This window comes from Heteronotia binoei, chromosome 14 (assembly GCF_032191835.1).
Source record: "Heteronotia binoei isolate CCM8104 ecotype False Entrance Well chromosome 14, APGP_CSIRO_Hbin_v1, whole genome shotgun sequence".
Taxonomy (NCBI): domain Eukaryota; kingdom Metazoa; phylum Chordata; class Lepidosauria; order Squamata; family Gekkonidae; genus Heteronotia; species Heteronotia binoei.
In genome coordinates this window covers 49,527,201-49,544,948 of record NC_083236.1, presented here as the reverse complement: position 1 = coordinate 49,544,948, position 17,748 = coordinate 49,527,201, and the positions used below count along the sequence as shown (strand labels likewise).

At 40.4% G+C, this 17,748-nt stretch overlaps 1 protein-coding gene across 2 annotated transcripts in view; it reads left to right on the top strand.

Annotated features, from left to right (window-relative positions):
* ZNF536 (zinc finger protein 536) overlaps positions 1–17,748 on the top strand; it is a 471,582-nt gene that overhangs the window by 191,367 nt on the left and 262,467 nt on the right. For both annotated transcript variants that reach the window (XM_060253717.1, XM_060253718.1), the window contains exon 4: positions 10,254–10,406. In XM_060253717.1, the coding sequence (XP_060109700.1) occupies positions 10,254–10,406 (153 nt within the window). The remainder of the gene's footprint in view (positions 1–10,253; positions 10,407–17,748) is intronic.

Here is a 17,748-nt window from a genome sequence, read left to right as displayed (position 1 = left end):
TGGGTTCTAGATCAAATCAAGGCTGAACACTTCCTGGATGCTAAAATGACTAAACCGAGGTTGTCATACTTTGGCCACATTGTGAGAAAACAAGACTCACTGGAAAAGACAATAATGCTAGGACAAGTTGAAGGCAAGAGCAAAAAAGGAAGACCCAACATACGATGGACTTGATTAAGGAAGCCATGGCCCTCAGTTTGCAAGATTTGAGAAAGGCTGTTAATGATAGAATGTTTTGGAGGTTGTTGATTCCTAGGGTCTCCATAAGTTAGAAGCAACTTGATGGCAGTTAACACAAACACACAGAGCTACATAGCATTGAGTAGAGCTGGTTTACACCATGCAGCAGTATCCACAGATTTACAGTACAGCAAAAGGAGCCATATGCTTAACCAGCATAATGAGTTTTTTATTGGGTGATGAGGAAAGGGTGGCTTGTCTATCATGAGGAGATTTAACTTGCAAGTCTGATCAAAGGGTAGGGATGCTTTCAAATTTTTCCTTGTCAAAATTCAACCCAAATACTGGAGCTTTCAATTGCCTGATCTTATTTCTGAAGTGAAACAAATGTTAAGGAAAAGCTTTGTTATCCATCATTCACAGGAACTGGGATCCCCCACCCTGCTGACTCTGGGGTCGTGGTGGGCTGCCAGCCCTGGGGCCAGGCCCTGGGACAAAAAAGGTTTGGGGCCACTGCCTTAAAGGGCCTCCCCTCTGTGTAGCTGTTTTTCAGGCTATCTTGTACAGCGTCTTCAAACTTTAAAGGGACTGCAGAAGACTATGGTCCCTTTCAACAGGCTTTAAGAACATAAGAGAAACCATGTTGAATCAGAGCAGTGGCCCATCCAGGCCAACACTCTGTGTCACACAGTGGCCAAAAAAAAAAGGAGGTACACAAGTGGGGCTAGAAGCCCTTCCACTTTGCCCCCCCCCAGGCACCAAGAATACAGAGCATCACCGCCCCAGACAGTTCCAATAATATGTTGTGGCTACTAGCCACTGATGGACCTTTGCTCCATATTTTTATCCAAACCCCTCTTGAATCTGGCTATGCTTGTAGCCGCCACCAGGTCCTGTGGCAGTGAATTCCACATGTTTGCAGGATCATAAACTGGTTTGGGTCATGAATGAGCCTCTCAGTTTGGTTTGGTTCACAGTTTGGTTCGTAATTCAGCCATGAATCACAAACTGAACCACATTTTCTCAGTTCATGCCCATCTCTAGCTAGCAGATGAGTGAATTAGCAGCCCATCGGAGGAGGACTGTGGCTCAGAGATAGAGCATTTGCTTGGTATGCAGAAAGTCCCAGGTTCCATCCTTTGTATTTCCAGCTAAAAGGATGAGCTAGTAGGTGATGTGAAAGATCCTGAGACCCTGAAGGGCCTCTCCCCATAGACAATACTTACTTTGATGGACCAGTGGTTCAGAAAAAGTCAGCTTCATGGGCCAGGTGGCAACCCTTGGCAGCACGAATTGTCAGAAGTTCTGTGGAGTCAAGAGGAATAATTCTGGCCAGCCAGTTGGAGACACAAGAATGGGACATGTATGCTTGAAAACATGGTTGTATAGGAGCTTGCTGCCTGAACAGTGCTGGTATGACTCTGCTTTGGATAGGATTGCCAGGTCCTACCTGGCTCCAGGTGGGGGAATCCTCTCATGCACACAAAGCATGTGTGGCATGATGATGTCACCTGGAAGTGATAATCATATAGCTTTTTTCCTAAATGATAATGTGTCCCCCCCTGGCAACATGCCCTGCTTGATAGCATCACTTCCAGGTGACATCATCATGCTGGGCACGTCACTGTGCTCCTGTCACCCAGCTCCATTTCCCTTGAAATGAGGGAAAACCCCGCCCCCGGTGGGAGGCTGGGAAGCTTAGTTTAGGATTGCATTGTAGGTGGCTCTGGACTTCTTTCTCCCAGCCTAACCTAATTTACAGTATAATTGTGAGGATAAAATGAGAGAGAACTATGTATGTATTCCTGGCATTTTTTTTAAAACGGCAGGATAAAATATATGATTTTCTTATATGTTAATTTACAAATACATAGAAGCACATATGAGCGATAGTAGAGGATAAGAAAAGAGGTATAAGAACTGAAATGTGTAGCAAAGAATGGATGCTCCAATTCTGCAATTAACGTTAGAACTTCTAATCAGGCCAAAATTCAGGAGTATCTGTATCAGGACTATTCGTATCAGATTTGGTACATAATAAACTTTGCTCAGGGTCTCACAAATTACGTTAAAACGAATTTGGGAACTCGTTACTGAATTAAATTTCTGTTGTTTAAAACTGCTTATTTGACCAAAAAAATATGTGTTTGTGTGTGTAGTGTACACAACAAATTTGAAGATTCGTTAGTTGATCTTTTTTCATACTGTTTTGTACATGGGAGATAAGTTTAACAATATATTCTTTAGGAGATACATTTTAAAGAGGAATGTCGTGTTAGGGCAGGACCTGCTGAAACAGAGTTATGCAGCAAAAAATCATGAGCTATGGACTCTGAAAGCCACCACCTTGTTGAGTGCTCAGTATACCAATAAATGCATCTGTTTCCCTCATTCGATAGGCACTGTTTGCTGAGTTACTGACAAATTGTTTAGAACATTTCTAGCTTCCTTTTCTGCATGCAAGAGATAACTCTTTGCTCACTCTCTATCTAAGGCACTGGCTGTATTAGGGTTGTGGTTATTTGAGCTATATTACTGTTAGCTTCCAATGGGTGGTTTTTCTACACAATATCCCTCCCCCCCCCATCTGATTTGTTTGTTAAACTAGTCTGTCATCACTTACATATACTCCAAAGATACATACCTGAAAGCAAGGCAGGATGGATCAGTTTTGTTTGCCTCTGTCATTCAAGCGGCTAGCAGGAAAATCCAAAGTCTGTATTTTTCACTTACCAAAAAGAGCATTTTGGTATAAACTTCATTTGCAATAACAGAAACAGGACATAGCTATTTTCTTCTCATTGGTAGGGCTCTCTTCCAGATTGGCTCTAAAATAGCTCTTTGTTTCAACAAATTCTTTGTCGATCCATATTAATGCTTAACAGTTGGACATGACCATACATGGTCATTTTTTAAAATGCACCCTAAACTCTTTGATAAAATAACAAAGGCATCAAGATGTGAAGAGGCCCAATATTTTAGTAACTCTTTCAGAATATTTAATATGAGGTCGCCGTATTACATTTCAAAAACATTGGTTGTAAGCAAGCGTTTTACCTCTGACCTTCATAAACGTAGATATTTAGATGATTAAATAGTTCTTCATTTCCCAGAACCAACACTAGATTTTTACTTTTGTGCATGTGTGTGTGGTCCTTTCCATCCACACAGTTTGATTTGATTTGTCACATTTGCTTACTCTTATCAAAATATTAGTTTGTACTTTCATTAGTTAACACTGGAATATCTGTCCCTTGGAGTTGTATCTTTCCTAATTTTGAATGTGATTTATTTTGAAGATTTATATCGTGTCTTTCCACTGTTTGGATCTTCTTACAAATATGTGTCAGCCCTGACTTCCAGATGTAGATCATCCGTGCTAGATCTTTCACATTCCACAAAGAACAGTAGGGATAAGAGAAGTGTGGTATTGGGTTTTCATAGTATCCTTGATCTGTTCTTTCATGTTACTAGAAATGGCCAAAAAAGAAATGTTTCCTCTTCTTACACTTCCACTGTAAACTGAGAAAGGGAACTTGTATTTCCACCAAGGACATATTGTGGCCAGAAAGGGGTAGTATCTGGGGCAGTAGAGTTGCCAGGTTCCACCTGGCCTCTGAAGAGCCCCATAGCACAGTGTGGTAAGCTGCAGTATTGCAGTCCAAGCTCTGCTCATGACCTGAGTTCGATCCTGGCAGAAGCTGGATTCAGGTAGCTGGCTCAAGGTTGAGTCAGCCTTCCATCCTTCTGAGGTCGGTAAAATGAGTACCCAGCTTGCTGGGGGTAAAGTGTAGATGACTGGGGAAGGCAATGGCAAAACACCCCGTAAAAAAAGTCTGTCGTGAAAACGTCATGATGTGACATCACTCTAGAGTCAGAAACGACTGGTGCTTGCACAGGGGACTACCTTTACCTTTTACCTGGCCACTGGCTATGGGGAGGGGTAGGGTTCCCAGATCCAGGTTGGAAAAGAGTTGGTGATGGATCCTGGGGAGGACAGGGACCTCAGTGAGGGACAATACAATAGAACCAACCCTCCAAAACATCCATATTCTCCAGAGGTGCTAATCTCTTTGTTCTGGAGATGAGCTGTAATTTCTGGGAGATTCCCAAGTCTCACGTGGAGGAAGCCTCTTGATTCCTTGCTTATTTGGGTGCTTTCTAATCACATCTTTTAGTTGTAAGTGGCAATGTCCATCAGATCAGATCAGGCTTATACAATTTATGATCACCCCAAATCCAATGGAGATCACCAGGCATGTATGGGTTCTTTTTGTGCTGCTGTCCTCACCAAATAAAATAGAACTTGCCTCTCAGCAGATCTGCTTAGAGTTCCTCCCTTAGACTGTTTGAAGGCACTTTCCAGGGAGTAAGTTCCGTTAAACACCATGAAACTAATTTTTGAATTGAGGACTGCTCCCATAATAGACTTTTTTGCCTGTCTGGTGGCTAAGCATTGGCTGCCACCATCCATGTCTAATGGGCCGCACTCAGTTTGTTTGGGCACAAGTTTTACAGTTGTGTACTACACTGTAGAAATAGTTTTGAGGAGCAAAGGCATCGCTGACCTTTACCAGGGGAATAAAGCTTTTGCCGCCATGTAAAATCATCATCATCATCATAAATAACAACAACAACGACAATAATAGATTAATCCATGCAATAGGATCTTAGTATCCTGTGACTGAAAGCCGAGGAAACAAAGGAATAGCAGCAACTATTGAGATGAAGGATATCTGCTACTCCTTGGAGTCATCTTGAGAAATAGGAAATAATCTAATATATTCAAGAGATGAAGGATGCATTGGGATTTCAGAATTTTTTCTATCTCAGGGAAGCTGCTGAGGAAGACCTCGACAGATCATTTGGTCATATATTGAACTTCTGGCTTGGAATTACTAATGCCAGCTATGAACTTTCCTTAACAATAGTTTTGCTTTCTTCGATTTGTCTTGTGTTGAATGAAGGGAAAAAAAAATCCAGAATAAATGGTGAAGTGCCCCATTAAATAAAAACATTGGGTGCATTCACACACACTAAATAAACACACTTTGCAACTGGATTGTTACTGTGTAAGAATAGCAAAACCCACTTGTATTGGGTGTAAAGACCCTGGGGAAGGCCAGCGGGAAGAAATCAGGCAACCGTCACCAACTTTTCGTTTTCATTGATCAAAGCCTGTGGGGTTGTAGACGTAGAGCTATTCATTCAGGTAGCTGGTACCTCAAGCCGTTCAGAGAGCAGCATTAAACGGGGTAGGGGGAAAGACATCCAAAGAAAACCCTCAACGCAGCTTTAAAGCTTTGTGAATGTGCTCTCTGTGGGAAGAAAACAGTCCTTCTAGGTAAAGCCCCGCTGGAGTAAAGCCTGTAGAGCTATCTACTGTATGTCTACTTAAATCTAAAGGGAAAATCTTCAGACCACCCACATGTTTGTGCTGTCTCATTGTTGTGTTCCCTTCGCTTTTTCAGAGGGATTAGTGCTAAACTCCACAGCCTTGCAGCCTCACCAAAAAGAGAGGAAGGGGGGGAATCAATTTTGTGTAAAGTGAAAATTAGTCTCTTAAATCTGCAAAGTGAGCAGTTTATCTTACAAATTTATTCTTTTTTTTTATTGGGCCACACATACCCTAGATAGCAAGATAAAAGAAAAAATGTCTAACAGGCTGTCATTAAGAATGACATCTAGCAAAACATAACTAGTTCCCTTATTCTGTACATTTATCCTGAGTGGCTTGTTAGCTTTAGTGATCTGTTTATCTGCCTTTTGTGAGGTTTTTTTTTTCTTTCCATTCAGTGTTTATCGAAAGAAAAAAAAATCTTCAAAAATTACCAGTGATCAGGGCAATGTTTTACGCATTCTGTCTGCTCTCTGTGTATTAGGTTTGAATGGCTCTGTATAATTTTTCCCTCCTGTTGAATTTTGTATACAATATCACATAAATACAATGACAATTAGAATTCTTAAGGGAATTCAGAAATATAAAATAGCGCCTCTCTGCATGACTGCTTGGAAGTCTGCATAGATTCTGCATTATGTTACTCTTAAACCCTGTGAATAATTAAAAATGTCTGTTACTAGCTTTCTAACTTAAACTTTTTGTTATAACTGGCTAGCAGTTCAAGCAGAGCTCTGAACATTCAGAGAATCTTAATTGGACATATATTTATTTAATTAAATCATTCATTTTTATCTTGGAAACCAAACCCAAACTTACTCTGATTCTGTGTAAATTCATGACTATCTGAAATCCTTTTAATAGACACTTTAACCATACAAGGTAACTAGAAAAGACATGTATTTCCATGTCATTATCTAGGATATATATCCCAGATATTCTCATCAGCATCCCCCTGTCCCCCCTGTAATTCTTGTTGCAGACTTCTGACTCGGGGCAGAAGTTCTACCTCACCCAACTTTCAGATCAACTCATCATGGATTCGGTTCTATTACCTCATGTCACTCTAAATATATTCTCAATAACTCAGCCAGAGGAAGATCATAAGCAATTAACATCTATGCAAAGTATTCTTTGATTTTTTTTTCACTGTGATTTTCCTACTGACAAACATGGGAAAAGAATTCTCTCTCACTCTCTCTCTCTCCCCTTTCAAACACCCCTTTATGTTTGCCACTAACATAATGTAAAACTACTGTCAAAAGTTTCTTTGTATAAATAAGCTTTGCCAAGGTTCATGAGGCCCTGCTCATCTCCTGTCCACTTGTGAGTGTTGGAAAGAGAATTACCTGCATCCCATGATGGAATTCAGCAAATCACAACTTTCCACAGAAAAGACATGGCTCTCTCTTAACCCACTTTTAGTAGATCCTAGCCCAGCATTCTAATTACTGCACTGTATGCAGTAATTCTCTGCTGATGGTTGATCTGTTTAATGGCTTCCAGGGCTTTTTTTGTAGCAGGAACTACTTTGCATATTAGACCTAATATGCAAAGGAGTTCCTGTTCAAGCTTATTAGCTTGTACAGTGTGTCTGATTTTTTACTAACAACACCTTGGGTGTACAATGAATGGTACAGCGTAGTCTCATGTGCCAGTAGGCCATGGGCATCAGTGAAGCTGATGCCAGGTTCCAAGAGAGTTCTTTCCTCATTTTTCACTGAACTGATCAAAAGAAGAAGAAGAAGATTGGATTTCTGCCCCACCCTTCACTCTGAATCGCAGAGTGGTTTACAGTCTCCTTTACCTTCCTCCCTCACAACAGACACTCCGTGAGGTAGGTGGGGCTGAGAGAGCTCTCTCAGACGCTGCCCTCTCAAGGACAGCTCTGTGATAGCTATGGCTGACCCAAGGCCATTCCAGCAGCTGCAAGTGGAGGAGTGGGGAATCAAAACCGGTTCTCCCAGATAAGAGTCCATGCACTTAACCACTACAGCAAACTGGCTCTCAAATTTGGAAGTTGGTTTAGATATATCTCTCTTCAGATACATCAGATGTTCACAGTTATAGCCTACTGTGTCACTGTTCCTATGTGTTATGAAGCGTACCCAGGAATTAATCAAACAGGCCAATTCAGAAATACTCTGTGCCACCTAATGATGTAGACAAGATGGAAGAAGGCACCAATCCCTGGCTGTTCCAAGCAGGGTGCCCTCTAAGCTGAGTTAGTGTGAGCTAGCTCACAATTTTGTAGCTTCCAGCTTACACACTTTTGTCTTAGCTTAGGAAAAATGGTCCCTGAGCAAACTCATTTAAGCAGTAGCCCACAACTTTAATGCCAGTAGCTCATAAAGTATAATTTCTGCTCAGAAGACTCCATGGCTTAGAGGGAGTATTGGTTCCAAGGATGGAACCCCAAAACTTTCTGGTTGCTCCCTATACACTTACACACGCAAATGTCTTATACTGAGTCAAACCAGTGGTCTGCCAAGGTCAGTCCTGTCTATTCCAGGTGGCATGGTTCTTAAGGGTCTCAGATAGGCAACTTTCACATTACCTGCCGCCTAAGCCTTTCAATTAGAGTTGCTGAGGATTGAACCTGGGACTTTCTGCATAGAAAGCAGATGCTCTACCACTGAGCCACAGCCCTTATTCAGTACTATACTTCTGTACTATCATGTTGCCACAAATTAAGAGATAACCTGCTCTCCTATCCTGAGTTTCTTGGCTGTACATTGTATTGAGTAATCCTACCCTATGAGTCTGGTACCTGCTTTCCAGGGGGACAAGAGCCAAACTGACCTACAGAGCTTGGGGGTGGGGGAGGAAGTAGCAGCTCTTAACACCACAGTCTACCATTCCACTGCTTGAATAGTACGATATCTACAAGCAGGGCCTTTTTTTAAAAAAGCAGTAGCTCCTTTGCATATTAGGCCACATACCCCTGATGTAGCCAATCCTCCAAGACCTTACAGGGTTCTTCTTACGTAAGCTCCAGGAGGATTGGCTACATCCGGGCTGTGTGGCCTAATATGCAAAGGAGCTCCTGCTACAAAAAAAGCCCTGTCTACAATTTTGTACTTTAGGCCTGGTAATCTATATGCAGTATATCCAGGACAGAACACATAGGACTAAAAGGCTATGGCAGCACAAACCATCTAGATGTGCTGTTCCACAACAAAGTATGATAATTTAGTGAGATGTTTCTTATGGTCTTGGTGCAAATGTATCAAGGAAATCTGTTCTGTATTTCCACTGAATGAAAGTGGCACAATTTAATTGTCATGATGTTCCTTTCTGAAGCTGTAAGTTGATATATGTGTATAGCCATAGGTTATAACTTTTAAAATAATCACAGATGTTTGTTCATTACCAATTTATTGATTTATTAGAGACTTTCTATTAGAGTAGGGTAACTGGTGGGGCTGACAAGCAGGTGGTGGACTTAAAAGGAGGAGGGAAGCTCCAGAAAAGGGAACTCCAAAGAGAGTTCCAGGTGAACTGCCATCGCATTTAAAGGGACTGCATTCCTTTTAAATACTTTCCCTCCATTGGAAATAATAGAGGATAGGGAACCTTTTTGCGGGACTTATAGAATTGGACCTCGTCTAGGTCCAGTTCTGTTTTCAGCTTTGCTAAGCATTTGGTGCCTCTAACTCAAACAAACAGTCCACCCAGAGCCTCAGATACTCACAGATCAATTCTCTGTTCTATCCTATGGGAACCTGTCTCCATAGGGTATAATGGAGCACCCAGCAGCTCTTCTCCCCCTGCTTTCTGATAGCCCTGAAGGGAGTGGATCCATACCAGGGGATCCCCTATGCCCAACTGGAGATTGGCAACCCTATTAATTAGAGTTCTTTCAGCAGTCCCTTAGGACTAACAAAGCTGGTTTATTCTGTCCCCTTTTTAACTACACAATAGTCCCGTTAAGTAGGTATGCCCACAACAGCCTGGCCATCCCATGGTGGTCTCCCCGTGAGCTTCATATCAGAATGCAGATTAAAACCCAGGTCTCCTAAATTCTAATCCAGTGCTCTAACTGTTGCAGAATGCTGTTAAGGGCTCCTTGATTTCAGTGTGAGAAATTTAGATCTGTGCTGCTTAACTCTCTTATTTAAATCGATGGAACTTAAAAAAAAAATGCTTCGTTTTATCTGGATTGAGCTTTTTATCATTAGTAGTACTAGCAGTGGTAATAGAGTTATTACTATTCTACTCAGCACCTAAAACTTTAAAAAGGGACTTCTGTTTTGTTCTATACATCTCTGCATATTGATTTAACAATGAGCCAGATTTGAAGGAAGCAAGAAATACTTTTCTGTTAAAAAAAAAAATGAGGGGGGACTTTTTTTTTTTAGGATGAAAAATACTTAATAAGAAAGAAGCAAAAAGAAGAAACCAAACCAGCTGCTGACACAGCTGTTTCTTTTCTTGTATAATTCAGTTCAGTATAAAGGTACCATATGCTGCTTAAAACGACGATGGGGAAGATGAAATAATTTAAGAGAATAACAAGAAAATACATGAATTGTCAGCATTCTGTCAGATTTAAAGAATGAAATAGACAGGTGTAGTATTGACATGTTTAGCTTTTGTGTTGCGTTAGCAGTTTGAGTGAGAACAACTCCTTGACATGTGCTAAAGTGATGTGAGAACGTTCTCTGCGTTTCAGACGTTGGTGACGAAGCCGGGAGATCTGCCGGACTCCAGCAGCCAGCTTTGCTGAGAGACAGGAGCCTGGGGTCGGCCATGAAAGACTGTCCCTACTGTGGCAAAACGTTTAGGACATCACATCACTTAAAGGTTCACTTGAGGATACATACAGGTGAGACCTCTCTGCAGAGTTGTGGTTCATCCCATAGGAAGGCAAGGAAGAAGCAATGCCACCTGTTCCATAAAAAGTTTTAGCTGAGTATTCCAAGGGTTTCATCCTGGGTAGTTTTACCTGGGACTAACCAGCATTGAATATAGTGGAACTTTACAAATGCATGAACAAAGGACTCCATGGCCTTCAGTTTGCAAGACCCAAGCAAGGTTTTTTGTGATAGGATACCTTGGAGGTCATTAATTCATAGGCACCATAAGTTAGAAGTGAATTGATAACACATAGCAGAGACATGCAAAGGACTGTACTACAAGAGGCTAAACTAGGGTTGATTTCAAGGATAGGCACCTATTGAGGCTTATCTTCGGTTTAGAAAATGTACAAAGCAGCGTAAAGGGCTAGGTGCATGTCCAGTAGCACTTTCAAGACCAAAAAGATTTCTGGGGTATAAGTTTTTGAGCAGTGCTTTTTTTGTAGCAGGAACTGCTTTGTAAGCTCCAGGAGGATTGGCTGTTTCAGAGGGGTGTGACCTAATATGCAAAGGAATTCTTGCTACAAAAAAAAGCCCTGCTTTTGAGAATGTTATTGTTCTTTAAGGTGTGACTGAACACAAGTCTAGCTCTTCTGCTGCTAGGGCTGGCCCCAGACTGCCTGGCACCCTAGGCAAGGCTAAGTTCTGGAGCTCTTCCCCCTGCACTGATAACATCACCAAGTCACCAGGGAATGGGTGCCCAATTCGGTGCTCTCAGAAGGCCGGCGCCATAGGTAATCACCTAGTTTGCCTAGTGGTAGGGCCGGCACTGTCTGCTACAAACCAACATAGCTACCCTCCTCAAACAAAGCAGCATGTAATGAGAAGGAATGAAGACGTTAACATTTAAGAACACTCTGACACATTTAAGCATGTGGCCCAATGAAGTGCAACAGGTTAGCTGAGCTAAAGAAGAAGTTTATGGTTGTACACAGCTGAAGTAAAATAGTCCACTGTGGTTTGCCATTTGAGCTCCTATTCTCTGATTTTTCAGCCTTCTAACAAGCAACCAGTATAATGTGTTGTGGTTCGATAGAGTCTCACATGGATCAAGGTCATTCATGATTCCAGGGCCCAACCTCCAGGCTATAGAATTAGAAGATCCACAGTCTTAATATGCTGCATTGCATATTGTGAAAACTCCTGAGTTTAACTGTTTGAAGACACAATCCAACCATAAGCACTTTGAGCCCCAAGGGATTTTGCTTTGATTCAGGAATTGGGATTTAAAGGTTTTTCATTTTAGAAGAAACTTTTTAGAAAAGTTCTTCATTTTGTACTGTTTGTGTAAGTGACAATGGAAAATCATGGATAGCTTTCAAGTGTATTTCAGTCAAGAAGCCGCATGAAAACGACCACTTACAAGTGTTAACATTATATATAATGGGTTGTATCCAACCAGGTTGTCTGCTTGTGAGAGAGGAAAGAGGGGTTCTCCTTTACAACTCCTAATGGCTGTGTGTGTGTGTGGGGGGGGGGTTATGGGACCTTCATGGACAGAAGCTATGTGGAACAGGGGCTGTGGTAAAATAAAGAACTGGGTGAGAGTTTGTAAAAAAAACTGGGCAGGATCCAACCTTATATCTAGTATTGCTTTAATTCAAATGTTGTCAGGGTTTATAGAAAACCAGCACGGCCCTGTGGAAATTACTCCCAATTACGCACATTGCGAATAGACTGAAGTAACTCTACGTAGGATTGTATTGTAAATTGCTAAGTAAATTTGTGTGCTTATATGCATTGGAAGTGTTCACCTTTCTCATATGACAGGTACCACTGACTTTGCATTCAGAACTCGTGTTTCATAATTTATGGAAAATAAATAAATGTTAGTAGATCTGCAATAATGGTGCAGTGAAACTTACAAAATTATCTGGGGAAGAAAACCCTGCATTAAAAAATAAGAAAATTAATTCACAGAGGCATTGCACAGTCTACGCAAACAATATTTGCAAACCACTTTTAAAAGTATAATAATATTAAAATAGATAAAGATCCATTTTTGTTAACTAAAGAACAAAGTATTTTAAAATCATAAGGATATGCTGAAATAGAATGCAGTGTGTTGCAGATTATAAATAAGTATAATAAACAATGTAATATCACCAATTACAAGGGTTATTAGAAATAAAAATTGACTCCTTATGCACTCAGTGGAAATAATAGATCTGGTAACGGTTCTTAAAGAAATAGTGTTTTGGGTTAGTTAATTGTTCAAGACAACCATGTGCTGGTCTGTGGTCTGTGGAAAGTCTGGATATCACCAAGTGATTAAAAACCAATGTTTTCTGTTGTCTTTCTGTACTATATTAATCCAACTGGTGTTTTTGGTACTCCCAGCACCTGTTTCTTATAAAGAGTTCCAGCAGTTCTTACAGAAGCCATTTTCCTGTGAATACCTGGGTTCTTTGAAGCGCCATGCCTTTCTTATGCCATGTCTATAGATAGTGACTAATCAAGGTAATATTCATAAATTAATCCTTTGTAAGACTCACAGAAGAATTTCTGTACACGGATAATCTGCAGTGTTATCCTAAGAACAGTTTCCTGGGAGTAACTTTTGAATCCTTTTCTAGATGGCCCATGCTTCACTTCCTTGCTTTGCTAGTTTTCCCCCTTGCCTTTTGTGATCCTTTCTCTCTCTCCAAGGTAATTAGCAGGAATCTCCCCACCATGCATATTGTTGGTCCATCACAATTCAGTTGAGATGATAACCCATTGATAGATAAACCACTGTTCTAAGTGCAGAATGGATCTGTATTGTTGGTTGCAACCATGAGCGGTGTTCTGTTCTGAAAATTGGGCTGATTAACTTTAAACTGAACTGTGGAAATGCCCTGTAAATTGAAGTTGCATTAAAATAAGCTCAGTTCATGTTTTTCCCCCTCCAGAAATTAGCTTGACTATTGCCATTTACTGAAAACATTTGGATGGGAGATGGGCTATATGAATAATTGAGAGAAATAGCAGTACGAGCTCCAAAAGGAGCGACAATTTTTTGGCATTGCACATCTTTTATTCTTCCATTTTCTAAGTTGAGGTAAAAGGACCTTTCTTTCATTTCCCTTTTTTTTTCTCCCAGTAACCCCATCCTTAGCATCGCACCACTTGCCTTTCTCGACTTAATGACATCCCAAACTTTTGTTGGAAATAATTGATTGAATTTAAATTTCCTTAAAAGTTTAAGAGGTAATGTTACAGTATAAATTTCCTACCAAACACTAAGTAGGGAAATATCCATTAGCGAAATTAACTACAGTTTCTAGGTAGCTAACAATGTGGCGTATACAGTAGGGCATGGCTAATGAACACTGCAGTGGGTGATATTTCATTATACAAATTAATGCTCACATTTTAATGGGAAAGTCACATAATGAATCTCAGCTTCACTGACAGCAATTAGAGACACAGATTGTCCCCTTCTGGACAAGACACTGTTTAGCAATAAGCAGCTGTGTAAAAAGTCTTCAGGTTTGCAACATATATATGCTTTGGGGGAATTGGTGTACAGTTTATATTAATGTACTGAAGCATCCGAGCTAAGGAGCATCCATATTCATTTCTCCCAGTATTAACTATGTAAAGACGTGTGGGAAGACTAAATAAATATCCGAGATAGGATTTAAATTCAATTATATAGCTTTGCAAAAAAAAAAAAAAAAAAACTACCACACTATGCTGTCTGTTGTATGCTACAGCAGAAGGTATTCTAAAAAATCCAGACGACAAGGGTATATAGAATCTTCGTCTACCTTTGTCTTTGTCTTTGATTTTCCTCTTTCTGAGCCACAATAGCAAAGGAGGGAAGAAATTCAGAATGCAACTGGTATTTCTGACAAACAGATGAACTATGTGGGGAACATGTGCTTGATCCAAAAATAATCCCACAGAACCTTTGATATTCCATTTGGTTTCAAAAGTGTGAAGTGAGTGATTAGAATGATAAAAGAAATCACCGAGTAGGAAGAGGCATAATAATGAACTAATTAAACTGTACTGCAGTTCTTTTTCTCCCCCCCCCAAAAAAACATAAATATATATTCATTCTACCATTGATAAAATGGGTTATCAATAACCACACCAGTGTTTAAACAAGTGTTTTAAAAACCCTCTTCAGTATTTGAATTTATTTTGAGAGACAATTGTATCTTTATTTCATTGTTTCTCTCTCTCTCTCTCTCTCTTTTTTTGACAATTCTGGTTTCTGCTGCATAAGACTATGTAGCATATGTAGATAATGCAACAGTGTGCAGTACCACCTCACATCAACTACACTTCCACAAGGTGGATCCATTGATTCAGTGTAGGGGCCACCCACACATTATATACATGCAGTAAGCAAGGGCAGCATTGGTGATTCAGGGGCAGACAGGGTTGTTGTTGTGTGTTTTTTTTAGTTAAGTGAATTTAAGGATCCACTACACCACCATCTGCTAGCTGTTGCGTTACCGACTTTGTACACAGAAAAATGGTCCTAAGAACAGAACCGAAGTGGGACTGATTTAATAAACTATGGACATACCCTTTCACCGTTAATGATGAGGTTGGTCTTACAGGCCAGCATGCGTCCTTTATATTTTGTGGTATGAAGGATTCAGTCAAAACTGCTGTGGAACATTAAAAAAAAAAATCCTTTAACTTTGTCCCAGTTGTTTGGTACAGTTATGTAAGCCATCATTCTGGTGGGTGAAGTCCAACCAATGAAGTCACACATACCACCTTTGAAAATATTTGCAAAGTGCCTGAGTAGTATATTGGGGTTCATTTTGATCTGTATGTCCTCTGAAGATGCTGCCATGTTTCTTATTCCCTCCTTTCCCTAGTGGCATCATGCAAAGAAACTCTTGTAGGCAAAGTTAATTAACTTATTTAGCTAAGTGAAGAAAATCCAGTACTTCTGTCCAGATCTGCTGCTACTTAGAGCTCACTTGATCGCTTCATGTTTGGAACAAAAGGCCAGGGCACTGGCACTGTAGAAGGTGCTGATAAACCAGTTTGTGAAAGTCATGGTTGTTTAGCTCCAGTTAGTATGGTAAAATTGCCTTCAAGCCATAGAGTTTTGCACTCAAACTGGAGTGTCACCATACAACATCTCAGACACGATGACATCATGTTGGGGACATCACTGTTTGGGGCCAGTGGAGGGCAGAAGCCCCCAAAATTGGAAGATCTCCCACCCTGTCTGGGGAATGGAAACCCCTTTTGGTTTTCTAAGCACACTCCTTTCCTTTCACTTGAATTTAAGGGGTGAGTTGGCTTCTGCAAGTGTACCAGATAATTTGTTCAGACACCGCTCTTGGTAAAATTATGGGGACAGTTATTCCATGAGATGGTTTACTCTGAAACATTCAAGACACAGAAACACACGTGTTCCCACATATTCTGCCATGTGCCCCCACATTTGAAAACAGAACAAGTGAATGTGTCCCACATAAGAGAAGTGTAGGCTTCAATTATGCATGAATCCTTATTTGTCCTCTCTCCCCGACTCAGGTTTCCAGTCCTCAATTGGGGGTGGGGGATTTCCCAGTTTGGAGCCCCCCCCCCCATGCCAGGGCTATCAGAAAGTGGGAGGGAAATGGCCACCAGGATTACCCCCCAACAGACAAGAAATTGGAAATAACATTATGTGCCTACATCACCTGGAAGTAACATAGGCATGTTGGTGACATTGGGAGAGGTGATGCGTTGGGTTTTGGGGAAAATTCTGTGGTAGAATTAGCTTCAAACCATAAAGTTTTGCCACAAAACCAGAGTGCCCCCCCCAACATCCCCAATATGCCTACATCATTTCTGGGTGATGTAGGCATGTTGCCTCCAGTGTCCTTACATCACCCAGAGGTGACATAGGCATGGCATACTCCTTCCCTACTCTCAGAGCATCTCAGTAAGTCCCTCACTGACTTTTTCTTCGGATCTGGTAACCCCATCCCCAACCCAGGGGAGAGATGCACATTCTTTTTTTGGATACACCATGTGACAGAAAGTGAGAAACATTATGGGACTTGCCGTTTGCCAGATGTGGCAACCAGTGGCAAAAACATCTTATTTATTACATTCAATTTATATCCTGCCCTCTCCGCAAGCGGACTCAGGGCGGCTCACAACATCATACAATACAATCAGTCCAATAAAACATATAAAACCATAATTTACTTATTTCAGTTTTAAAACCATTCTGTGGCGCTGCTTCAGTACAATATAAGCGATATTGAATTCTCGACTGTGATCATCAGCATTCTATAAGATGTCCGGTGGCAGCCCTTTTTCAATTAAACAGCAAAAGCCTGCTTAAACAATTCGGTCTTACAGGCTCTGCGGATCTTGATGTTCATAGATTGAGTCTCCCACCTACTTCTGCCAAAACCTTCCTATAATTTTTGTATGCCATAACATAGAAATCTTGAAGCGTGACATTAATTTACAAATAATTTAGAAATGTATAGTTCTTTCGTACATAAGGACTTTCATACATAAGTGCAATTCCCAGCTTGGTGTCTTTGTGTGTGTGTGCTTGTGTAGAAGCTATGTGTAGAAGCTATGCATAGAAGAGATGTACAAACAATAACAATATTTTTAGGGCATAGTTCACAGATGGCTTGCCTTGGCTTTTAGATCATTTCTGAGAAAGAAAGCAGACGAGAGAAAATAGTTCCTTGTTGTTTAGGTTGCTTAGAGAAATAATTGCTGTTATTGACAGGGCACTATTAAAAGAAGCTTCCAGGACTGTCAAACTCTTGTCTCTTTCAATGACTACCCCAGCATTCAGGCCTGCAAGGGAACTCTTGATTGCTAACAAGTGTTGAGTATACATTTAAATGCACATTTATCTAGACATATTTCTTTTTTCCTCCTTCCGGATGTATCTGTGTGATTTTCTGTAAATATTTCCCATTTATACTATGCCACCCAGAGTTCTTCTAAATCAGACAGAGCCGTACAAGTTTAAGCACTGAATCTGAAATATATATTTAATTCATGAAGATCATCTTATATGTTTTAAAACACTGCTTAAGCCAATCCTTACTCTGTTGAAAAGTGCTTATTAGAGGTAAATTACACATTTTACTACCGGAGCATTAGAGGTACCATTAGTGCAAATTTAAAGCACTGCAAAAAAAAACACTAGATAATGTTAATTTCAAACGCAGAAACTAAATATATTTTGTACCTTTTTATTGCTCGTTTTCGCTTTAATTTTTACTGACTACTTTTTTATCTTAACTATATGTTCTTACACAATGCGATTGTAATGCTCTGTAATGGTTATTAATATTTTATGGAAACTATATTTATAGTTCTTTATTTGGA